Here is a 23,071-nt window from a genome sequence, read left to right as displayed (position 1 = left end):
AAGATATCCACGATCACTTTATCCAAGCTCACGCTGCATAAACCAACAGATTTAAATGTTCCTGCCCAAGTGGCGACTAGCACTTATTCATATTTGAAAAAGTTCGCCATACCTGCCTCCACTCATGCATATAGATTTACATTTGGCGTCTCCAATTTGATCAATATGAAAAGTGGTAGATATTGGGAGGCACCGTCGCAGGGTCAGTCCATACCACAATAAAAGAGTTTGCAAAAGTATTGATCAGCCCAGGATGGCCTGAAGTTCAGTTGTAGTCAGTTATAGGAAGATGAATGCGGATGGCGGTCAAATTGATGAAACTACAGATATCGCAACTCACTTCTAACGTTACGTCCATTATCAATAATCTTCAAGAATAAAGAAGTCGCATATAATTATTCTAGAAAATAGTTTTTAATCGGATCGAAACCTAGTTCGCATTGCCTTGCATTCAATACATGCGATGAAACAAATGACCATCGACCATAATGAAGTAAAGTTCATTTTCTCAGAAATTGAACGAGGAAATTATTAAAAAAGGAGCGCCAAAAGGGCGATGCCAAAAGTCCAGAAACTGCACATGGGCAGTTTCGACCCACCATTGCCAAGGACAACAGTTTCAGTTGGCTTAGATCCTGTGGGCTTGGAAATAGTGGGCTTAGGGGCAGTTGGCGTAACAAGGGGGATAGAGTGGGTTTTGCAACTAGTTGTCAACGTCGAGGACGACGCGTGCACAAAATGGCCAGTCTTAGAAGTAGGACTAGGCGTAGTAACAACCACCAGATTCACAGAGGTTGTGGAAGAACAAGTGACCGTGCTGAACCCAACAAGGGGAACAGTTGCCGTGTGTGAAGCCCAGCTGATGGTGGTACAAGGAGCCTTGGGGGTGGATGTAGGCACACCAGCAGTCACAACAACGGTACGTGTGCTGGGAGTGACCTTAGGACCAGCAGTGGTCTTAGGAATGGGGTCAGAAGAAGTGCAAGTTGTAGCAATGTCTACAATAGCAGGGTTCTCCGGAACGAAGGGGGCACAAATGCCAGCGAAGAAGGCAAGGGCGGAATCTTCCTCCTTCTTGGAGCTGCTCCAGGCCCGAATGCATCCGCTAACTTTGTCTGTGAATTCAGTAGATGGGCAGAAGCATGCGGCATCGCTGTTGGAGTTGCACTTCGGAATAGTGAGCCATGTGTTGAGACACTTGGGTACCACGTTAGGGCAGGGAGCGGTAACAACGGGCGGGCTGGGCTCAGTGGCTGTAGTAACAGAGCTCGTGATCGGGGTGTGCGAGTGTACAGCACGAGGGGAGGTTGTGCTAGGATCGGTTTCCGTGGGCTTAGACGGGCAGACAGTCGTTGACAATGGGTATGTAGAGGTAACCAAAACAGTGGAATGACCAGGGCAGTTAGTGACAGTTGGTGCACATTTAGTGACGGTGATCTCCTCGGTAGTCCAGATTGTGGAAGTAGTCATATGCCAGGAAGAGTGGCTAGTCGAGCTCGGGGGATCCGAATGCACAACATGAGGAGAGGTTGCACTAGTTTTCGTTTCCACGGGCGTATACGGGCAGACTGTGGTCGACAATGGGTATGTAGAGGTGACCAAAACAGTCGAATGACCAGGGCAGTTAGTGACAGTGGGTGGGCATTTGGTGACAGTAATCTCCTCGGTGGTCCAGATTGTGGAAGTCGTCATCCTCTGGGAAGTCTGAGAAGAGTGGCGAATTGTAGGAACTTCCAGCGTAGTAGAGGGCAGATGGAAAGGAGGAGGGGAAACACTCGAGCTCGGGGTAGGCACAGGGTGAGAGTGAGAGTGAGGGGGGTCAATGACGGGACCTGGTGGCTTAGATCCAGTAGAGCAGTCAAAGTCGATCGAATGGATCTCAATATCACAATCACCGAACTTGTTCTCTTGGGGAAGAGTGAACTCGACTGATACAGCACCGCCACACTGGTCGTTGCCGACATCAGTTCCCCTGTACGAACTGGAAGCGACATGATGACAGGAAGAACCATCCGGCATCTCGTAGATGATGAAAACATCGGTGCTCCGGGAAGTTGAAAGATGGAAGTTTCGGATTGAGAATGGAGCGTCAGTGGCGGAAATCTTGATTGTCCAGTCATCGTCACTAGAGAGTTTTCCACCAAGACAAGTGCCCTTGAGAAAGTTAGAATCGAGAGCCTTTGATATGTGCGAATGACCAACCCCGTAACTAGATCCTTGACACCCATTCTTGGGCTCGAGGCCAACAAAATGGAAGCCGTCAAAGCTCCAATTGTCACCGTTTCCCAGCTCAGACAAGTCAAAGCCTTTCTGCTGAACATCCGAGCACTGATTGTCGGTATTGTCTGGGCTGGTGTAGCAGACATCCGTACCCCACCACTAAGATATCCTCAATGTCAGACCTGTGCCCCAAGTTGTAGAAATGGAAGTACTCACAAGGCCCGCCGGATGAGCCAGTGCAGCTCCAAAAAGCGAAAGAAGAGCAATCCCCTTCATCATGGGCAAGACCGTATTAATTAAGGCCAGTAATCAAATAAGACAATAAAATGAGTGAATGACGCTGATGTTGAGCGTGGGTTTAAAAAACAACGAAAATGAGAGACGATATTTGGCGAAGGTTGTCGACTGGATGTTGGATGGCGAGCATCAAAGAGAGCTCCGACAAGGTCCTTTTTAACCTCATCCCATAAATCCCTAGTCCAGTCTTACTATCAACAAAGCAGAAAGTAAAAAAGGAATGTCAGCCACCTTGATACAGGAATTTGCGATAAATCCAATGGTGAGGGTCCAAACTCATGGTGAAGCAGGTGGTTTACTGAAATCAGGGAGTTCACATCGCTATAGTTCAAGGAACCAATGCAGGGGGAACATTCCGGTGCTAGAAACAAGGAAAGACCAATTAGAACAGTCGGTAACTGTGCCTGAGCTATAGGGCTCGCTCAAATTCACCGAAAAGTTTAAAGGGTTGGAAAGTCAAGCAAGGAGCTACACCTTAGCAGTTGAGAGAGAATTATTCAGGTTAGAACAATTCGAAGTATCCTACAGTTTATTCGTTTATTCCTCAAGAGTCTTTTCTATCTATGAAATGAGCTAGATGTCACCATGCAATATTTGTACTTAGCATATCCATAGTAGGTCTGACAATCGGTAATTCTGGTTTCAGTTGGAAAATTTCAACTTTTTCCTCAGAGTTCCTATATATCAAGGTTTTCCTGGATTCCAATTGTTAGTTCAACAGTAGTATCAAGGTCTTTATCCCCAATGTCTTGGAAGTCACGAGGCATCCACAGTGGAAGAGATCTAGAACCCAGACGAGCCAACCATACACATTCCCGACGGCACATTCCACCAAGAAGTTGCCTAATAAGTAGCCATCTCTCACTTCCCTTGTTAATTCTACTATATCAAATAGACTGAGGTCGAGGTTTCACACAGAAGCTCATTGTTGACTCTGATTTTCCCAAGGGAAGCTCCATAGGGAACTCACAGGGGGGATGGGTAAAGAAAATAGCGTATCACAGAGAGCAAGATATATTCACAATCGTTATAACATGCTCCGGAGACATTTGGCTGAATACATAACCAGAATCCGATCTTGCAGTTTGTACTGCATCTCGAAAACAAATCAGAGATCCAGAAATCAGTCGCTGCGCTCAACCTGTGTAGATTGCGCAACTGGATGATGATGGCAAATAGGCCAACAACGTGAATGATCAGGATATATCCTCCCACAAAGGGAATACTTTCGGCTAGGAAGGAAAAGTGAGATAGGTGGTCCGTATAGAGCACACTTGTAGTCTGATGTTGGTGACACAAAGTATACCCTATGGGCCCGCGCTAATCTCATTTAGGGTTAGCGTATATACTGAGCCATTTGGGTAGGCGGTGGCGTTGAATTGCCACGCACGGGCCCTCTGTTTCGACAGGGTAGATCGCATCTGATCTCTTTCTCTTCGGTCAATTCGTTAGCTGCCTGCAACAATCATTGCGTTTATTGCCCATCATGTCTGCCTCACCAGAAGCATCGGCATCTGTTCTACAAGAGCGCGCCAGTGGCTCACCTAGCCCTGCTCCGTCGGGCCTTGAGACGGAAGCCAAGCATGACACCGACACGCAGAAAGACGAGGAGGAAAAGAACGAAGAAACACAACCCACTGAAGAACCGGAAACGGATGCGTCCAAGTCGCAACCCGATGAGCATGAGCACGATGAATTGACATCTGCACCACCCCTCCCCGCTGAAGTCCCACCACCACTTCCCACCGAGGCTCCGCCCGCACAGGTCGAGGACGACGGATGGGAACCTGTATGGGACGCCAACGCAGGGGCATATTACTTTTACAACCGCTTCACTGGAGTTTCTCAGTGGGAAAACCCCCGCGTGCCAGAGGCCGCAGCAGTCGCAGCAATCCCAGCAGCACCCGGCACAGAAGACAGCCACCCAAGCGCAGCCCCGAAAAAAGAACCAGTCCTCGGTGGTTACAATCCCGCAATACACGGCGACTATGACCCCACCGCACCATATGCACAATACCACGAAGAGCCAGCACAGCCCGCGAACGCAGCCGGGTTCGATCCCTCTGCAGCATATGCAGCTACCGGCACATTCAACCGCTTCACTGGACGATGGCAAGCTGCAACGATCAATCCGGATAATCACAATGACGAGAACAAGTCTCGACGACAGATGAACGCTTTCTTCGACGTAGATGCCGCGGCAAATAGCCATGACGGCCGGAGTTTGCGCGCAGAGCGCAGCGCTAAGAAATTGACGAAACAAGAGTTGAAACAGTTCAAGGAGAAACGTCGTGAGAAGAAGGAGGAGAAGAGGCGGGCTTGGCTCAGGGATTAGGGGCCGTGTGGCTAGGTGTTTGTTCGAGTTCTGGGAGGAAGGGTTGTTTGGTGTATTCTCTCGTTGCCACTGGTCGCATTGCCATTTCGGAGCTTTTTGATACCATCCCACCGGACGTGGGACTCGGCGTTTGAGCTTATTTGATTTGTTTTTCTCTCGGCGTTCTGTCTTGCATGTGGGTAGAGGCAGACGGAATTCCTGTCGTCTCTATCCACGATTGAACAAAGTTAGTATTTGTACAATGTACCATGTATGAACACAAATATCGTCTCGACATGGGACTCTTCCAGTAATTTGAATTCATATGATGCGTGCTTAGTTACTGGCATCCACGTTCATCCGACTTCTATTGTACCGACTGATACCGATTGATAGCCCACTATCAGTCACATGACCCGCGATATCAAATTATTTTTTGCGGCGATCGCTTCATTTGTTGCCGGGATACTCCACGCTAGAAAGCAAAGAACTGAAAGCAAAGGTAAGATTGAATTTACTCCCTGTTAATTGCCTCTAAAAATTGTGGTGAAAAAAACACCTCGAACTGCGATTTTTCATTTTGTGGCTGGAACTTGTCCTTGACATTGAAGTCCTTATCAGCCGGATATATCGCGGGGGCCATGCTGTCGTACTATGCAAAATTCCCATTTCTCCAATGTCCTTTATGATTTTATATACATCACACTCTTTGTTGCCCTGTCACTTATCATCTCTCAATCGTGAACATCGACCTTTTACTGACACCCCACTCCAGCTACATCAAATAAAGTGGGATATCAAAAACAACCCCACTAAGAAAAAAGAAGAAAAATAACACCAAAAACCTGGTTCATCACACATCATGTCTACTTCCACCACATCACAGGCAAAGCCTTCAGTGCCAATCGCACTCTCCGCCGATGCAGTCGACGATCTGATCTATGACGCCCGAGCAGGCGACCTCGAGGCCCTAAATGAGGACATCGCCAACCTCGCCGGCCAACACGGCTGCAACGAGTCCCAGATCGTGGCATCTGCCATCGACATGGCTGATGAGAGCGAGGGTGGCTCTGGATCCTGCGTTCTGCACTTCCCCGCTGCGAATGGAAACGCCGGTATGTTAATTGAATGACTTCATTTGACTTGGATGCGTTTTTACATGTCATGCATGTCTCAAATCTTGTGTTTTGTTTTACCCGCCTATTTCTTGTATTTACTAACTCCACCCAGAAATTCTCAAGACCCTGCTCCAAAAGCTGTCGTCTGCAGACGCTGCCCAGCGTACTGCATTTGTTAACCACCGCAACAACTCTGGTAACACACCTCTGCACTGGGCTGCGCTTAACGCGCACTTGGAATGTGTCAAGGCGCTTGTCGAAGCTGGTGCAGACCTTGATGTTAAGAACGATGCTGGTCACGACGCTGTGTTCCTCGCTGAGCGGACGGCGTGGGCTGCCGTTGAAGGTGATGAGGACGTTGAGGGTGCCGATGCTCAGACTCAGGAGATTGAGATGACTATTGGTGAGAATGAGGGCGAGGAGAGGCCTGCTGAGAATGCTGGTGAGATGTCTGCGGGCAGACAGGTTGTTGAGTGGCTCCTGGCTTCGGATGTTGGTGCCAGTCTGGAGAAGGGGGCTACTGAGGGTGAGGCTAGTGGATCTGCTTGATTTTTTTTATTATCAATGAGGTCGGAAATGATTGAAGAAAAGTTTAAGATTTCACGCATAGAATTGGAGATATGGGTACTTTCTATTCTCGCATATGTTATTCGTTAGTGTCTATATTAATGCATTTTGGTTTTTTTCTTTTCATCATAACTTTACATTCAAAGACGCTTCAGGGCTTTTGGGATGTTGCTCTAGTATACATAACGCTCATATGCTTTCATCTACACATCAATTCAATCACTGCGGACCTTGCCCGCTACCGCTCCGGTAGAAGGCGACACCTCCACAGGTGGTGGAGGAGAGGGATCAATCTCCCGAACTTTCGCATCGAAGCCGACCTTAAACCGCCGGTCCCGCCAAACGACCGTCACACCGCCGTACACTGCCATGATCCAGATGGGCAGGGCTAGCAGTTCACGGCCGAGCCAGGCACCAAACCATTGCATGAACGGGCGGCGAGTAGTTTGGGATGATCGGTGGCGTTGAGGCCGAGCAAATGCTGGGGTATCCTCATCCAACTCGATGCATCTCGCGGAATGCAGCTTGATATACAGTGTCCAATCAACCAGGATCCAGGAGACCATGCCAAGTGCGAATACAACAAAAAATGCACTCCACGTCCCAAGATGGGCAGCATATTGCACGCCCTTCCGCTCAAGATACGGCGCCAAGGCAGTAGTAATGCCCCAGGCGCCATAGATTGTGCATAAAAAGGACTCGGTGCCTGGTTCGACAAGCGTAGCGAGTAGAACTGTAAATTTACGCACCCGCAGCCACCGGACACGACGAGCGATATATGCCGGCACACTCATGTTGGCAACAGGCTGAATAGCCATGTCACCAAAGACCATGGCATGCTTGCCCCAACGCTCGCGGAGCTCTTTCTCTTCCCGCACCTGCTTCTTCCACAGCAGATCACCAATAAGATGGTCCTCGCAGATGTTGTCGGAGAAGAAATCGATGCCGGGATGACGAGCCTCGGGACCCGAGACCGCCGGACGGGTGAGATAGTCGAGATGGGAGCGGCGGAACATGTTGGATTTTCCCACGATGCATGGCGCAACAAGAACCGTGTTGATCGCAGTGTACATTTTCGCGTGCGCGGAGGATAGGAACAGCTCTTCCAAGCGACCGCCTCCAGTGGCTATCATGGCTGCAGGCCCATCCTCCGGACGGACGGAGGGCATCGCTGCGGCCGCTGCATCGGCATCCGTGGACTGTGGGTTGGCGTCCACGAGCGCCTGTCGCTCTTCACGCAGGTTGCTCTCTCCGGTCACGTCCACGGCCACGGGTAGATGGTGCACGAACTTGTATTTTTTGTTCGATGCGGGTCCCGTCCCGCACAGTCTGTCCACCATCCGAGCACAGACTCCCTTCCCGACCCAGACATTGCAGTCAATGATCCAGACGATATCTCCTTTCGCTTCTCGGTATGCGCGGCTCATATTCCGGATCTTGGGATTCGGTCCGAGCGTGTACGTATTGATGCCATCCTGCTGCAAGAGCGGATCTTCATCTTCGACAAAGATCCGTGCATCAACATGGGGGAAGTCGGTGATTAGTTTGCGCAGGGTAGGGTAGGCCGGGTCGTCGCGCGTTGATACACAGAGACGAATGCTGAGCTTGTCGCTCGGGTAGTCCTGTCGAAAGGTGGCAGCCAGGCAGTCATACAAGTGGGGCTCAAGGCCCTTGACAGGCCGGATGGCGGTGACGTGCGGTACGTCGGTGGCGGAGGTGTTCGTTAGCCGTGACCGATGTGGTTTGCTGAGGAAATATTTCCATCTGAGCAGAAAGGGATTGTGTTAGTTATGTGTTTTTTTTCTTTTGAAAAAGAGGGCCGAATCATACATTTGAAAATACCCTAGACCGCAAACTGCCAATATGAATGTATACCATATCAGGGCAATCCAACCGATCGCGACAGGCGCGTACAGCGCACCATCATCAGATCTGCGGAGGAGGAACGAAAAGGTAGGTTTTAGCATGGGACGCAATGGAAAAGCAACATCAACATAGACGCAGACGTAGTCGAGAAGGACATTCTGGAGAAGAAGTAATTGAATGCGGGAAGATTTGATTTCGGCAGTTGCGCTGTCTCCGCCCTCACAATTGTACGATATACGCGTATTGGACCCGTGGACCAACCAGAGAGCATCTCTATCCCACAATAATGAATAATGGAGATATACTTAGGTGTCAAAATAGCTGCCTGCTCGGAAGCTCCGGATGTAAACATACATATATATAAGTACTTCCAAGGTTATGCGGTTCAATTACGGTAATTATGCTTGCGTATTCGTTTATGCCCGAAAAAATATATCCATGTTTCCCCCAAACTCCTAGACCTATCCCATGATAACAAAAAGCAAATGAAAACCCCCATCATGTTTTCTTCTTCTTCCGGACCAAGTTCGCATTGAGCACATTGACACCAGCCGGCACTGATGGAGCTGGTTGTGTGGCTCCCGATTCACTCGGTGCTTGTGTTTCATTTACAACAGGAGTGTTGCCCTCGCCCAATGACTTCTTTCGCTTGCGAATCAATCCAAGATCTAGGACATTTTTGGTATTGGCATTGGCCGGCTGGGAGGCAGTATCGCTTGTGGTATTGCTGCCGACGACCTTCTTGCCCCATGTAAGCTCGTCCGCAAGGGAAGATACTTGGTCAACGTAAAGTTTTGTACTGGCGACGACTTCTTTCTCGTCATAGAAATGGTCTAGAACCGAATCCATCATCGTTTTGTAGTCTGCTTCGCTGAGAACAACCTGGCCACGTCCGGCCTCTGGCCAGTCGAAGGGGTTGACAGAGCTAGATGCATCATCCCGAGCGAGTTTGGGAGAGGTATCGGCGATCGTGAAATTTGTTGCTGCCTCCAAGGTGGCGGAGCCATTCTCCACTTTCTCCTCGTTCGGAATGGCCCCGGAAATATCTGCTCCATGGGAGACTAGGCTGTTGTTAGAGGAACCGCGTGTTTGGCTTTCCATTGACGTAGAGTTCATCAAACCAGGAGGATTGATGACCAACCACAGAAAGCCGACTAATCGACCAGCAGAGCATTCTTGGCGGAAGGACATCATCTCCCAGAATTGGTCCAAGGACCGTACACTGCGCCAGCGGCCTGGATTAAGGGCGACAGATTGACCTTCATTCTCCTCTGGAAGTTCACCGTCCAGGTCGATGAGGAAACGAGTCTTGGGGTCATCGGGGAAACGAGGCACTAAGCAGCGGGGAGGAGCTGATGGGTCGTGGCACAGTTGCTTCAGTGGGTAGCTGTTGAGCCACCGTGGGCGATCCTGCGGATCGGTTTTGGCTGTAGGAGGGAAGAAATTGCGTGTTTCAAAGCGGTCACAGCTTGGAACGATCAAGTATGCGGTGGCAGAGGCCTTGGCAGCTTCGACTGTTTGATCCAGTGCCTTCGTTTCTCGAAGATCAGACTCTGGCTCATGCTCGCGTAAAATCGGATCTAGAACACGACACCACCACTTGATTAGGCCTCGATCGTCCAGGACGTGTTTTTCAGCGTTCTCAATGCTGCCCGGGAACAGGTACTGATTCTGAGCGCGGGCGAACAGCGACACGACCAGACGTACACCGGGCCGTTGCCGGGTTCGAGCTAGAAATGAGAGAAATGTATTGGAGACCAGTCTCAGGACAGAGACCTTAGTTGGCAGTTTTAGAAGATGCAGGAAACCAGTTGAGTCGGCTTTGGAGATGAAGATGGTGGTCAAGTGGGCCGTGTTGTAGACCATCACCTCCATTCCGAAGATAATTATCTCACTGTCATCATTGGAGTTAATTGACACTGAGAGGAAATGATTTTCGCAGAATGTTGGCTCGGAGACCTGGCCTGGCGCAGCTGCAAAGAGAGCTTCGCAGGGAGTGGGTGTTGATGAGACATGGCGAACGGTTATCTCAACCCCGGTGGGGAGGACCTTGGCCAAGAGATCTCCCAGATCTGCCTCCATTCTTGTTCGTCCAATGAGAGTCGTGGAAAAGGTGAAGAGAGGAGCTGGAGACTGCGGTGGTCGATTTCGCGCCCTTGGAGATCACGTGCCAGGAACATATATGGTCTGCCGCTTTAGGAAGGTCGATGTGTAGATATTTGCTATCTGATCGAGGGCGTTTGATTATGAAGATGAAAATGAGATAGCGAAGGTCTCAGCAATAAAGATTGAGCTCAGGTACTTATGTAAAATACCTGAATGAAAGAAGATGGGGAAGGCTTATTTCAGATCATACGCTTTGTGCCTACTTGTTTGCTTCAACACCAAGATGAGCTAAGATGTGATGTTTGCCCTGGTGACAGTGTTTTATGTTTATCCTCTTACCAGATCTTTCATTCTTTTACTTTGTCCACTCCTTTCTCAAACTTAGTCCATCTCTCAACCGAAACACCTGTGGACACAAGCAGAAACATACCACTGAAGGTAAGGGAGACTGACCGGATGAATGTATTATGAATTAATAGTTCATCAAATATGCTAACCATGGCTTCAAGTGTAGCAGAGCCGCATCTTAGTCATGTCAACACGACGTACCAGGCCGTATCCCATGGCCAGAAGCCCCGACGTATGGAGCAAGTCTACATTTGTGTTACCTTGCTGTGCTTAGAAAGCTACTGACCATGCACCCTAGTCAACGACGTCATGACGCTGACTGTCTGCGCCCAGTTTCAGATTCGCTACGCCTGTGGTCACTCGGCAGGTGGCGAGTTCGTCAAATGTCAACGGCACATGAGAAAAGAGGATGAACGCTGCATTAGCCGTCATATCCGGCACATCGATGTCAAGCAATCAACCCACAAATGTCGCCTATGCCTGCGCAGTGAATGAGACATGATATGGAATCCATTCGACCGGAGTTGACAAAGGCCTTTATCTTCCAACTCCTGGATAAGGTGAAGATGGAGGATCATGGCACACATGGATATCACATTGACAGAGGAGCCGATACTGTCTATCTTTGAATCAGGGCAATACCGGGAATAATTCAATCAGGATAATTGACCTAAACTTCAGTAAAACTCTGTATATATGCAATCTACTGGCTAGGTGACTGCATGACCTTCATCCCATTCTTGGGGCCTAGTGTTGCTTAGAAGTAAGAAGACACAGCATCTAGATCATCGGCATTGAGCAGAATGACCCCTTCCCTCAAAAGAGTCCTCCAGACAAGGTTTCGTGCACGAATCGGGAAGTACGGCGTGTTCCAATATCTAGCACCAATTCCGCGCTCATTTGCCGTGGCGATTTGGCCTCGGATAGCTTTGAGTTGGTCGTCTGAGAGAATTGGGTCCGTATCGACAGTTATCTTGCCGACGGCTTCCTGGAAATCTGTTGAAGCAACAGGCGAGATAACACCAGTTACATTAGCGTACTTGGGATCATCGAGATCCGCGAGAGGTGCATCGAAAAAGTAATCTCGGTCTTTGATGGGCGCAACCATGTCGAACGGTGTCTCTCCCGTGCCGATGACAGTGACGGGTCCATTGGTAACGTTCTTGCCATCCTTGACGGTGGTAAGGTAGCCCTTCTCCCGCAGAGGTTCTAAAGCAGCAATCACAGCCTTGAAAGTCTCTGGGCCGGATGTCTTCACATCAATGAAAAAGTAAAGTGTTTGGTCGGGAACAGTATCCCACACGCCGCTGTTTCAAAAAAGCATTAGCAGTGAGACCATATCGGGCCCTGGCCGGATACTCACTTTTTAGTAGGCGATGATACGAATGGACTCTTGGGATTCTGACGTTCTAAGACATCTAGAATTGGATTGATATACAAGGACTCAAGAGTTCGGGACTCTGTCAGGGCAGATTCATCATGACCAACCTTGTTTGGTTAGCATGCCACCTAGAAGAACGGCCAGGATACCGTATATTGACCAGACTCACATAGAGGGTGCCGTTGAATAGCCAGACATCAGCTTCGGTAGATGTACAGCCATGTGAGAGGCCTGTGCATAGCAATGTTAGGTGGTAACCGGATATTAGGCACTAGGGCTCCGGCATACCGGTATAGAAAGGCTCGTCTCGCCAATAGTCACTTTGGTATATTTAGTATATGATCAGGTCAGGAGTATGCAGCATGGGAATAATGCTTACTTATGAGAATGAACAGGAATCTAAATATTCGTGGCCCCCAGGGTTAACAACATTGTCCAGATGGTGGAGAGCCCCACGGAGAGTTTGTCGATGTATGATAGATAACACAGGTAGACTTACAGGTAAGAGATCTCTTGTTAGATCGGTAGGATACCTATAGTCTGCACTGCCATGAGTGTTTTTTAAGATGCTCTGTAGGCTTGAGGTGATGGCCCCAATGGCTGGATCCGGACCCGCGAGGAGAGCCACAACAACGCTAGTGAGGAATAACATGAAGGCAGAGGACATTGAATGACAAAATTACACGAACAATTGATCTCCCTTCACGTATCGAGCTGAAGTTGAAAGAAGATGGAATTGAATTAATTGAATTGACCGAATCGAAGAGGCAAATTGGCCAATGGCGATCGGAATTCGGACTCACGTGTTTCTCCAAGGGATCTCTCTGTCTCCCTGATCATAACATCGAGGTGGTATATTTTATGAGTTGAATATATCATAAAATCTAGTCTATCATTTAAAACCCAATATTATCTATCATATGGTAGATTCTCTGACTATTAGAAAAGGACTCAATAGGGTGCTCAAGATGCGAGATCAATTAAGAGCTGATCATGCAAATTGCTTAATGGAGAGACTACAAGAAACTAGAAATAGTAATGTATGGTATTTGGCATGAATGCCAGAAGGTGCTAAAAAAAAACATGAAAATCGCAAGACCAGCATCGTCCCCCAGGGAGCTCGATGGAGGAAAATAGCGAAATTGTTGAAAGAGGTCGGGCTCTGAAATGAAAGCTATGTACGTCACAGGAATATGACCTTAAACCTCCCGCACGCTTGGCGAAGATATAGATCCGGAGTCTTGTGAGTTCCGACCCCGAAGGCTGAGGTTTCCGATGCGTTGGACCAGATTGCTGCCCACAGCATCAACTGCACCCTTGGGCGCAAGCAAGGTCGGACCTTGAGCGGCGGCCTCTTGGACTCTGAAGAGTTTGATAGCTGTGCCATTCCAGACACCAACTGTTCCTGGAGTTGCACCAGAAGCGGAACCGACTACCATCTCGCTGGAGAAGATGAAGCCCCACAGGAGCGATTCATACCAGCCCATGGAAAGTGCAGACCACTCAAATGATTGCACGCGAACGGGGGTTGGTTCGGAGATTATACTCGCAACCTCCGGCTCTTCCGCAAATGATGGAAGATTGTGGATTAGTGTACGGGCCTCTGGGCTAACTGCACTTACAAGCGCTGCATCAGGAATGTGAGGCGCAATGGCTGAGATGATGGTGAGGATCGTGTGTAAAGGAAGCTCGGGCAACCAGGACTCGAGCTGGGAAGTATTGTTAGTAGTGGAACATTTGGTGGAAAGGTGGTTTGGTCTACATAGACTTACCCATGGGACAGTTGGTGTGAAGCCACTAGCAGAGGGGGTGAATAGAGCAGACATGCTTGTCTGACTGGTCATGCTGTTCTGTCGGGAGAAAGGAGGATGCCCAGCAGGTTTCTTTCCCCGTGCCTTTTCGGACATTGCTCGCACCTGCTGGACTCCGTTCTCGTCCGTGGTAGATGTCGTGGAGGGTCTCCGTGAGGTTTGAGCTGAGAATGATGATTGAGATGGAGTCTGTACCTCCTCTCCCTCACGTTCATCATCGGAGTCATCGTCGCCAATTGCGAATGGGCTGTTTTCTTCGGGGATTCTAGTCAACGGTGACCGGGCACCTGAAGGAGTGTGTAAATCTTCCTCTGACTGTGAAAGTGTAGGGCTGATGGCAACATCTGAAGAACTGCCAGCTTTCCTCTTCTCATTCTGTCGCTCGATCTCTTGCTGGCCACTCTCGAGAGTGAAAGCCCGCACTGCTTCAAAGCGTTGCTTGTATTTCAGTATCGAGTAGACAAGATATGGGTTTTCTAAAGAAAGTCAGAATCGGCTTGGCTGAAAGAGAAGACCTGGGTAGGGGATTTACCGGTGAACTTGTGCTCGACAATAATGTTGATGAAGTCAAGCAACGATGCAAGAAGAGTATGGTTGGTTTCATTCGCCAACAAGAAGCTGGGCGAAGACATGGAAGTAAAAAGTTGAATGACTTTTGAGCAGGCACTCGGAGAGATGTGTTCAATATAGGGAGCAAGGTTGTTGAGAATGATCAACAGCGCAGGATACACAGTATCCAGATTTCCCTTGCTAGTTGTCATCAACGTATGAATGGACTGTGGCGATTAGTATGATATTATGCTTTTAGATGGGACAAATGACAAACCATGATCAAATAGTCGGCATAAGACCCCCGGAACTTGAGTAGTCGGATCGATTGTGGTAAGGTCTCTTGGGCTTCGAAACTGTTGTTTAGGCTCTTCCCAAACGTTGGTTCCGCGCTCATTGTTTGAAGGATGAAAATGCACATCCGGACCACTCCTTGTTTGGAAGTATCCATTCTATACTCCATGGCATAGAATATACATAGAACAAGGAAGTCATGGGAGCGATTCGAGTCGATGATAAATGACCGGAACCTTTTGTTGCATTGCAAAGTTTCCCAGAAAAGGACCAACATCTCAGGGGCCCATTTCACTGATCTTTGACTCCCAGGAAGATAAGAAGCAGTAGCTTGCATCTGGTTTGATCGATCAGCACAATGTTTCAACATATAATGTAGCAGAGAATAGATACCGGCTGATTCAGAATTCTCGTCATGCCATCCACAAGGAATTGGAAGTCTTGAGGTCTATGTAGTCTACCGAAGTAATGGCGATAATAATTCTTCGGTGGAGTTCCACGACCGTCCTCTGGAATGGGATACATCAAGAGAACAAGGAGAAGTTGGACACAATAGATCACCAATATCTGCCTCGGATCTTTCCAAACAACGTGGTCGTATGGGACTCTCCACGACGCAGGGTTATACTTCATTGCCTGTTTTGGATTAGCATGGCTCCTACCACCGATTGAGTGGAACATAGCATACCGTGTTGAGAAGAGAGCAAAGGAGGGTTAATACAGCCTGCTTATCTTGGCAAGTTGTGATGTAAGTAATTGCCTTGACACCTTGGACTGGCAATGTATCTATAACCAGTCAGTAAATGTTGTAATAATTTGGCTGCACCAGACTCTGCACTCACTAGATGGCAAATACATGGCCTTTCCAGTAAGAGTAAGCATAAGCCGGAGAATCTCGCACCGGTTGCTCTCCAATGTTTTGTTGGACCCCATAGCCGTGTTGCAGCCAACCCCACTCTGCCAAATCGAAAAAGAGACCTTGCTCTTTGCAGTTGGCAGTCGAGGAATTGTAAAGTCGGCAAAGAAGAGCAAGTCCATCAATGTGTCTATCAACTCTTCGGCAAGAGGCTTGACATCTTCGTAATCCTCTGCGCGCGGTGGTCTTGCCTCTTGGTTATCCTCCGGCTGTGCTTCGTCAAAGAGGACCTCCCCAGCAATCTGTGACTGTCTTGTCCTTCTCTTTCGGCGTGCCCAGAAGAAATTATCCTCCCATTCCTCCAGATGCTCCGCCTCGTAAACATAGGGGAGGAGACGAGTGAGGATCCGAATGCAGTTGAGGACATCACGCTCGGGGGCAAGATCGGGGTCGGGAAACGAGGGATGGTTTCTCAACACAGTTAGTCGCGAGGTGACTGCGAGTAGGAGCGTTTGGAAGTTGGGCAAGGCGTGATCGCGAGTGCGCCGTATGTCAGCGGGCGTGAAAAGGCTAAAGACATCTTCGGTTGATTCAGGAAGTTCCCAGAACTGCCAGCGTGGTTAGCCTCCGAGACTCTAGAACAGATAGTCATTTTGGATTAGAACGTACTCTGGTCCAGTAGGGGTCGTCTGCGGGGATCTCCTGTTCCTCCGAGAGGCGGAAGATGCCCTGTTTGAAGACAAGCTTGGACTCCGAAGCTCCCATAGCGGAAGGAAGCTGGTAATCACGCCGTTGTAGGCTTCATGCAGTGTTTCACAGCAAATGTCAATGTGTGGGTGAGGCGAGGGCGCTATCTGGCTGTTTATTTGCGAAGTGCTAGGAGTGGTTGGCGGTCCTAATCATCCGGGCGCGGGATCTTGGCCTGGAACACGGGGTATGGCAGATCAGCCAAATGCCACCAGTGCGATTCACGGTGGACTATATGATGAGAGATTACAGCAGAATGCTAACTTGTCTCATATACAGGTCCGTTATCTGCATGTGTACATTCTTACCAATTTGTTGGCATGCATCTATCAAAAGGCTCTTCTAGCAATCCATACATACTAGCTTAGATATCCTACGGCCCCCGATTTTCATAAACTGCACAGATATACATAAAAGGAAAACCGAAACCAGCTGGAAATAATAAACCTTGAATTGGTATCCTTGTAATACATTGTGAACGAAACAATCGCTATGACAGTAAACACCAAAACCATGAATGACCCAAGCGCCCGTTCGAGAAATTGTTCAATATCTGCAAAGAATTAGAGGGCTCCTCCACTGGCCGACAGCCGTCGGCTCCTCTCATAAAGCCACTTGTTCTTGACTCCTAGACTCCCCCGTTTCCCCATAAGCGGAGAAGGTGTACTTGGGCCCATGCTCATGGTTGACTCTCCAAAGGAGTTACTTCGAGCCAGAGGGGATGCAGATGACCCAAAGCTCTGGCGTTGAACAGATTCTCTGCCTCCATTTGACATTGCCTTGTAAAGCAGAGGACTGGAGGCAGGTGAGAAGGGTGTGCTGATAGAAGAGCGTCGCTCAGAAAAGCTTGCGTTTGCCGACATGGGAGAGGACTGTCTGCTGGCAGGACTGGCCTTTCGTGAAGTGGAAAGCCGGTATCTAGGCGGTGTGACAAATGTTGTCCCAGGGGTTGCTGGTGGTGTGACAGCAGGATCCAAACCAAGAAGCGAGCGTTGGGTGGGGGTAAGGGGAATGTCGGAGAGGTCATCCTTTGGCCGGAAGAGTGGGTAGAGCGCCACTAGAATATTGAAAATGAAGAAGAGCTGAACAATGAATAGCGGAACTTCTTGATACATATGGTTGGTATCGAAAATTTGGCGTGAGCTTAAACGAGCTTGTTAGCACGCGACGCGACGCAACAGATTTCTTATCGCACTCACTAGGTTTTGAAGGTAGACCCAAATGTCCAGCTCAATACCAATGCGGCACTGTTCCAGACCAGCTTCTTCACATTTTTCTGATCAAACGTAGCTGCATTTTGACGTCGGACAATCTCATCCAGCTGAGGGTGTCTCCATTTCCCAGGGGTCAGGGTACCCTCGGGGGTGGGAGGAGCGATCGGAGGTGTCGCTCTCGGGGTGGAAGGAAGAGATTGAGTCGCCATTGGTAATGAGACAAAGATGTCGGGAGTTAAGAACGAGGCGAAATTGACTCCAGACTTAAATTCATGAAGTCAGCCACTGATCTATCCATAGTTGTTCAGACTGTTTTTTTCGAGGTCTTTTTGACAATGGGGATTGGACTCACTTATATTGTGAACTTGTTCAATACTTACGTGGGAGAAAAAAAACACTAGAAGCTGTTAGTTAGTAATGCGCATGGGGATGAACAATTGTTCTTTCAGAAAATCATTATTGTTGTTAGCTATAAGTTGACGATCCCAGAGTGACTGTGTCCGGCGGTCGAGGAAGGGGTTGCACGGGCATAAGTTGACCCGGTCAAGCTGACACACCCCTTATCGCTGTGCCCCTCAACGTCATAGCCGCTGATTGTTGACACTTTAGACACTACTTCTTCCTCTCCAGATTGACCAACTAAAATGGCTGCTGATACTTCACTTGTGGAGAAGCTTGATGCTTTGGTAGTCGATATACTGGCCGACTGGAATATCTATACTACCCTTGTCGCCGGGGCAGTTGTCGCCTTTGCGGTTTACTCTGTCATCTCGGCTAAGGATCCAGATGTGCATCCGTTCTTACTTGCTCGCCAATCGACAGCTGCCCCAATCCGCCAGCAGGGTGAATCTGCTACTTACAGGTGCCTGGAGACCCCACATGGATTGCCTCTCCGCTTCGGACTGAATGTTAAGGATCCGGGCGCCCCGAAATGGACCGGCGGTCGAAGAGGAGATCTACGTGATATTTGGAAGACCGCCGTGCGTGGAGCTCTGAATGAGGATGGTACCCTTTCCGGAAAGCAAGGCAAGATCTACACTGTTCTAGGTCGAAAGGCCATCGAACACTCTTTGGACCAGGTGACACAAGAAATCAATGTCATCGGTCATCATCTCCAAAACTCCGGCGTAAAGACGGTGGCTGTTTGCCTTACAGACTCCATCGAGCTTTTAGCTACAATCTTCGGTACGTGTATTATTATCCCATGCGTGAGTCTCAATGGCTAACACTACGCAATCTAGCTGGCGCTTTCTATGGATTCAAGACAGTCATTGTTCCGCACAACCTTCCAGCAGAGACATTATCAGCGCATCTACAACAGGCAAAAGCGGAAGTTCTTATTGCTGAAGCCGGATCTCTCGATGTATCTGCTGCCGCCAAGGGTAACGATCAATTGACCCTCGTCCTTTGGGTCGCCAAGTATGGCAATCGACACATGGATTGGAACGCACTTCCCGAGAACGTCAAGGATAGTCTAAAGGTTGCAGTTTGGCATGAACTGGTCGAGGAGTTTAAAGAACTTGCTAGCTATGATGTTCCTGAGTACGACCCAAAGACAGAAACCCCTGCTGTCAGCACTGTTTGGCCGTCTTCCTCACAATCTGGCCAATTTATCGATTTCCAGCCAGAGGTAAGACCAACCCACCTCGTGTGGTATCACTTTGACTAATATCTAACTAGAACCTTGTGTCTGCCATTGGAGCTATCACCTCCACTCTCCCTCGTACCCAGCGTTTCAACCCAACCGATATTGTTCTTTCTATCGACTCTCTTTCTCGGTCCTACCCGCTCTGCACAACTTTGGCTGCACTGTTTGCCAACTCATCCATCGCACTTAACTCTGTCGCCGGAGAGAGTGTCGATTTTGCTTTGGCTACAGCTGGCGTGTCTCCCACAGTCATTATTGCTTCATCGCAGACCATGGCCGAGTACCATAAGAATATCATGCGCCCACACACTGGTATCCTTGCCTCTCTTGGACGCTGGCTTCAGGCACGGACGTTAGATGCAGGAAACATGCCGACACGCAACTTTTTCAGCCAATTGGCTCGTGTCAGCCCGACCTCTGAGCTTTCGCTAGATGATGTGCGCTTGCTTTGCATTTCCCACCGTATTGACGGCAACCCTGCCGCCCATCCTACCTCTGAGCAATTGACCGAGCTTAGAATTTTCACTGGGGCTCGGGTTGTGTATGCCTTGACCGGTCCGGGTGTTGCTGGTGCGATTGCCCAAACAAATGCCTTTGATTATAGATGCCTCACTGGTCCTAGCCACTTTGGCGCTCCATTGAGTAGCACTGAAATTACTCTGACCAACGTCCCCGAAGATTCTCCCGACGGCACGGAAGAAGGACAGGTATGCCATGCCCAATTCCACCACTTTCATATAAAACTGACATTTGCGTCCAGCTCACCGTCTCTGGCCCTGCTGTTGTCGGCGGCACAACTACTCTTCCCGGCCGAGCCCGCATCGGCAAGGACCACACCTTGGAATTATCTTCCTGAGCGTGTCAATACCCAAAATGGCCGTTTGAAATAGCATTTCCGTACAGCGTACTTGAAAATTGAACTTCCGGGGTGTTTGGTAATGAAATCGACCAAACTACTGCGTATATCTGAAATAGCACCTAGCGGGGTCAGATGTGGCAGGAAATAAAATATCTATTCTCTGAAATACACGGCCAGCTCAAAAATATCTGGGAAGTACAATAATATACATGCCGATGTGGCTTAATCAAAATCACAAAAGCTCAAGCGTTTTGCTCGACCTTTGCTTTGGGCTTTTCCGCAAGCAATCGCTTAACCACGTTGTCTGACAGCACGTCGACGTTCTTGACTTTCTGCAACTGCGAAATCAGGACAGGCTTAAGCTTATCACAGCGAGCCTTGAAGTTTTCAGTGTCTTGTGATGCCTTGGGCAATCCAAGAGCCAAAATCATGCCGTTGTAAAGGGCAAGGTTTTCCTCGACTCTCTCAATGTTTTCAAAGCCAGTAGCCGCATCATCCTGGAAATTTCCTCGGGACCAGGCTGCATCAAGCTTCTGAGCGTAACCACGGACCAAGGCAGTCTCGGCCTCCTTGATTTGCGCACAGGCGGCACTGAGTTCCAAAAGCGTGCCGATAACGAAAGGCTGGTGCTTGGGGTCATCCTCGAGGTTCTGAACGGAGTGTTCATCAGCATCCATGAGGCTAGCCGCCTCTCTCGCCAGTTTCAGAGCTTTGACGGTTTGGACCCCCTTGAAATCCGCTTTCGCGGCAGTCTTGTGAAGCTCGAAGAACAGACGGCGAGCGATGTTCCTGTTGCTGAGAGTCAGGCCGGTGCGCTGGGACTGTTTGGCGCACTCGATAATGGTTGAAAGCTTGCCAGCATCGCTGGTCTTGCGAATGATAAACTCCCATCGGTCGGGGTTGATGGCGTAGTTGGACATCCGGAGGCCACTCAGGTATGGGAAAAGGTTGCTGAAGTTCTTAGTCGCGACCATCAGCTTGAGAACCTCAAGAGCGTCTTTCTTCGATGGCAGATCGTGGTGCTTCTTAGGCGTTAGGGTGAACTCTTCGGTCTCGCTAATCTTCACGGTAATAGGCTCATTTTCCAATTGCTTGGCGTATTTCTCTCTGAACACGCTCTTTCTCTGTCGCTTGGGGAGAGCAAGGGGAATGAACAGCTCATTGCGGAACCGCTCAAGAGCTTCGTCTAACTCGGGGGAGGATGTTGAGGTGAAGGTTGGGATTGCTGTTCCGGTGGTCTCTGATTAGAATTTGATACTATGACGGATAGATTAATGCATACCTGAGTTGGAACCGTAGCTGCGGGCCTGCATCGGTCTCAGAATGGACTGGCGCACCGAGCTGGTGGTGCTCTGGCGGAAGAGCCTGCTCATGGCGATTTGCGCCATAATGTGTGATCAGGGGATATGTATGAAGCGACGAAGCGTATTATAGTAGTAACCGATCAAATGACAGGTTTCCACCTAAGCAAGAACAATAAAACGAGGTTGATTGGTATCCTGGGGTTGGAGGAGAAAAAAGAATCGATGTTATCTGCAACCCGAACGGGCAATTGGAGGCTTGGCGGAAATTCTGCCGATCCGGCCAAAACTCGACTCCGACTTTCTTGACTTGACATCCTCATCACAAACATGGCAGCTCTACCAGCAATGCGCCCGCTGGGCTGCTTGAGGTCTTTGGTGCAGGCTTCAGCGCCTATGCAACCCTTCATCAACCGTCGATTCATCTCGACGGCCTATTCAAAGAAGCCCGAACGGGTACCTCTTCCCCCGAACATGCCTGAGCAATTCCTATCCCAAATACCTCTTCGCTTCCGCCCGGATCCTGGTATGTCCTGTTCAATTGAGTGAAAACGATGCGAGCTTTACTAATTACCACTATCTCACGTAGAGCGCGAGCCCCTCAAGATCTACCCTGCTCCCCCGTCCGCTCGCAAAGCATGCAAGGACCCCATCGGAGCGGTTACCGAATCGCAATTGGCAGTCCTCGACCCCACGGGTGAGCGCAAGGCAATGTTCGACTACCGACGAAACCCGCGCAGTGTCAAGACCGGCGATATCGTACGAGTGACATTCAAGAACGGCGACCCATTCAACGGCATTGTTCTCAGCATCAAGTTGCGCGGAATTGAAACATCTTTCCTCATGCGTAACGAACTCACCCGTGTCGCTGTTGAGATGTCGGTTAAGGTCTTCAGTCCCAACGTGAAAAGCGTGGAGATTGTCCAGCGATCGGAGAAGAAGCGCAGAAGAGCGAGATTGTACTTCTTGAGAGACCGCAAGCACGACCGTCGCAGCGTGGAGAACGTTGTGGCCAGCTATGTTCGCCAGAAGAAGGCTTTCTTGGGTGGCGGCAATCGTCGGCGGTGATTGAGTTAGAGGGCGTCCGGCGTGACCCTCATTTGCATACGCGTGGCTGTATTACTACCTATCATTTTGTACTTCATCTGTGTTTATAAATTGCGATATCAAATACAACTTTGAGCTCTTCTATTCTACCGCCTGTGCTATCTCACCACAATTTTTTGTTGCACTCGCCGCTTTCCGACTCTTCAACACTCCGGCGATCTTGTTTTTGCTCTTAACCACTCGTCGACGAGCAAGATGATCACTCGATTTCTGCTTTGAACAACGAATGCACGTCTATGTCTAAGTCAGATAAAGGAAGTTCAATACAGGAAGTACCTTCCAATGCACCGAGAGCTCATATCAAACGGCAAGAGGCTTTGGGATTGTCCCTTGCAATACGTTCTTCTTTTCTCTTAACATGCTATCGGCATTTCGGCAATTTGATAAAAGCAACCCAGTTCAGTCCATCCATACCTGGAAGAATCGCCTCATCTGCACATCTTGGTGAATGAATGTATCACGCCCTTC

General features: G+C 49.2%; 11 protein-coding genes across 11 annotated transcripts; 4 read left to right on the top strand and 7 right to left on the bottom strand.

Annotated features, from left to right (window-relative positions):
* Window positions 1–531: 531 nt before the first annotated feature.
* N7487_000805 (uncharacterized protein) lies at window positions 532–2,496 on the bottom strand (the record flags this gene model as incomplete). The annotated part of the gene is made up of 3 exons (XM_056868553.1): window positions 532–2,154; window positions 2,203–2,379; window positions 2,437–2,496. The coding sequence occupies 3 exons, from the start codon at window positions 2,494–2,496 to the stop codon at window positions 532–534; spliced, it is 1,860 nt and encodes a 619-aa protein (XP_056733337.1).
* A 1,507-nt stretch (window positions 2,497–4,003) lies between these two features.
* Window positions 4,004–4,852, top strand: N7487_000804 (WW domain-containing protein; the record flags this gene model as incomplete). The annotated part of the gene is made up of 1 exon (XM_056868552.1): window positions 4,004–4,852. One exon carries the CDS (start codon window positions 4,004–4,006, stop codon window positions 4,850–4,852), a length of 849 nt encoding a protein of 282 aa, XP_056733336.1.
* A 949-nt stretch (window positions 4,853–5,801) lies between these two features.
* N7487_000803 (putative ceramide glucosyltransferase) lies at window positions 5,802–8,539 on the bottom strand (the record flags this gene model as incomplete). Its single annotated transcript, XM_056868551.1, has 4 exons — window positions 5,802–5,928; window positions 6,053–6,453; window positions 6,747–8,280; window positions 8,523–8,539. 4 exons carry the CDS (start codon window positions 8,537–8,539, stop codon window positions 5,802–5,804), a joined length of 2,079 nt encoding a protein of 692 aa, XP_056733335.1.
* Window positions 8,540–8,880: 341 nt separating this feature from the next.
* On the bottom strand, window positions 8,881–10,464 carry N7487_000802 (H3 histone acetyltransferase RTT109; the record flags this gene model as incomplete). Its single annotated transcript, XM_056868550.1, has 1 exon — window positions 8,881–10,464. One exon carries the CDS (start codon window positions 10,462–10,464, stop codon window positions 8,881–8,883), a length of 1,584 nt encoding a protein of 527 aa, XP_056733334.1.
* Window positions 10,465–10,986: 522 nt separating this feature from the next.
* Window positions 10,987–11,331, top strand: N7487_000801 (uncharacterized protein; the record flags this gene model as incomplete). The annotated part of the gene is made up of 2 exons (XM_056868549.1): window positions 10,987–11,068; window positions 11,135–11,331. The coding sequence occupies 2 exons, from the start codon at window positions 10,987–10,989 to the stop codon at window positions 11,329–11,331; spliced, it is 279 nt and encodes a 92-aa protein (XP_056733333.1).
* Window positions 11,332–11,593: 262 nt separating this feature from the next.
* Window positions 11,594–12,884, bottom strand: N7487_000800 (uncharacterized protein; the record flags this gene model as incomplete). The annotated part of the gene is made up of 6 exons (XM_056868548.1): window positions 11,594–12,143; window positions 12,200–12,324; window positions 12,387–12,448; window positions 12,506–12,537; window positions 12,597–12,616; window positions 12,717–12,884. 6 exons carry the CDS (start codon window positions 12,882–12,884, stop codon window positions 11,594–11,596), a joined length of 957 nt encoding a protein of 318 aa, XP_056733332.1.
* Window positions 12,885–13,416: 532 nt separating this feature from the next.
* On the bottom strand, window positions 13,417–16,492 carry N7487_000799 (Hid1 family protein; the record flags this gene model as incomplete). The annotated part of the gene is made up of 8 exons (XM_056868547.1): window positions 13,417–13,926; window positions 13,990–14,504; window positions 14,561–14,804; window positions 14,855–15,208; window positions 15,265–15,507; window positions 15,560–15,657; window positions 15,714–16,335; window positions 16,397–16,492. The coding sequence occupies 8 exons, from the start codon at window positions 16,490–16,492 to the stop codon at window positions 13,417–13,419; spliced, it is 2,682 nt and encodes an 893-aa protein (XP_056733331.1).
* Window positions 16,493–17,037: 545 nt separating this feature from the next.
* Window positions 17,038–17,897, bottom strand: N7487_000798 (uncharacterized protein; the record flags this gene model as incomplete). Its single annotated transcript, XM_056868546.1, has 2 exons — window positions 17,038–17,617; window positions 17,674–17,897. The coding sequence occupies 2 exons, from the start codon at window positions 17,895–17,897 to the stop codon at window positions 17,038–17,040; spliced, it is 804 nt and encodes a 267-aa protein (XP_056733330.1).
* Window positions 17,898–18,332: 435 nt separating this feature from the next.
* N7487_000797 (uncharacterized protein) lies at window positions 18,333–20,192 on the top strand (the record flags this gene model as incomplete). The annotated part of the gene is made up of 4 exons (XM_056868545.1): window positions 18,333–18,873; window positions 18,930–19,318; window positions 19,369–20,043; window positions 20,097–20,192. The coding sequence occupies 4 exons, from the start codon at window positions 18,333–18,335 to the stop codon at window positions 20,190–20,192; spliced, it is 1,701 nt and encodes a 566-aa protein (XP_056733329.1).
* A 245-nt stretch (window positions 20,193–20,437) lies between these two features.
* On the bottom strand, window positions 20,438–21,583 carry N7487_000796 (uncharacterized protein; the record flags this gene model as incomplete). Its single annotated transcript, XM_056868544.1, has 2 exons — window positions 20,438–21,420; window positions 21,478–21,583. 2 exons carry the CDS (start codon window positions 21,581–21,583, stop codon window positions 20,438–20,440), a joined length of 1,089 nt encoding a protein of 362 aa, XP_056733328.1.
* A 243-nt stretch (window positions 21,584–21,826) lies between these two features.
* On the top strand, window positions 21,827–22,564 carry N7487_000795 (mitochondrial 54S ribosomal protein bL19m; the record flags this gene model as incomplete). The annotated part of the gene is made up of 2 exons (XM_056868543.1): window positions 21,827–22,022; window positions 22,086–22,564. The coding sequence occupies 2 exons, from the start codon at window positions 21,827–21,829 to the stop codon at window positions 22,562–22,564; spliced, it is 675 nt and encodes a 224-aa protein (XP_056733327.1).
* Between the last annotated feature and the right edge of the window lie 507 nt (window positions 22,565–23,071).

Source organism: Penicillium crustosum, assembly GCF_028827405.1.
Source record: "Penicillium crustosum strain IBT 35664 chromosome Unknown utg000001l_segment0_segment0, whole genome shotgun sequence".
NCBI lineage: Eukaryota > Fungi > Ascomycota > Eurotiomycetes > Eurotiales > Aspergillaceae > Penicillium > Penicillium crustosum.
The sequence above is the reverse complement of the archived record's forward strand: the minus strand, read 5'-3'. Positions and strand labels throughout refer to the sequence as shown.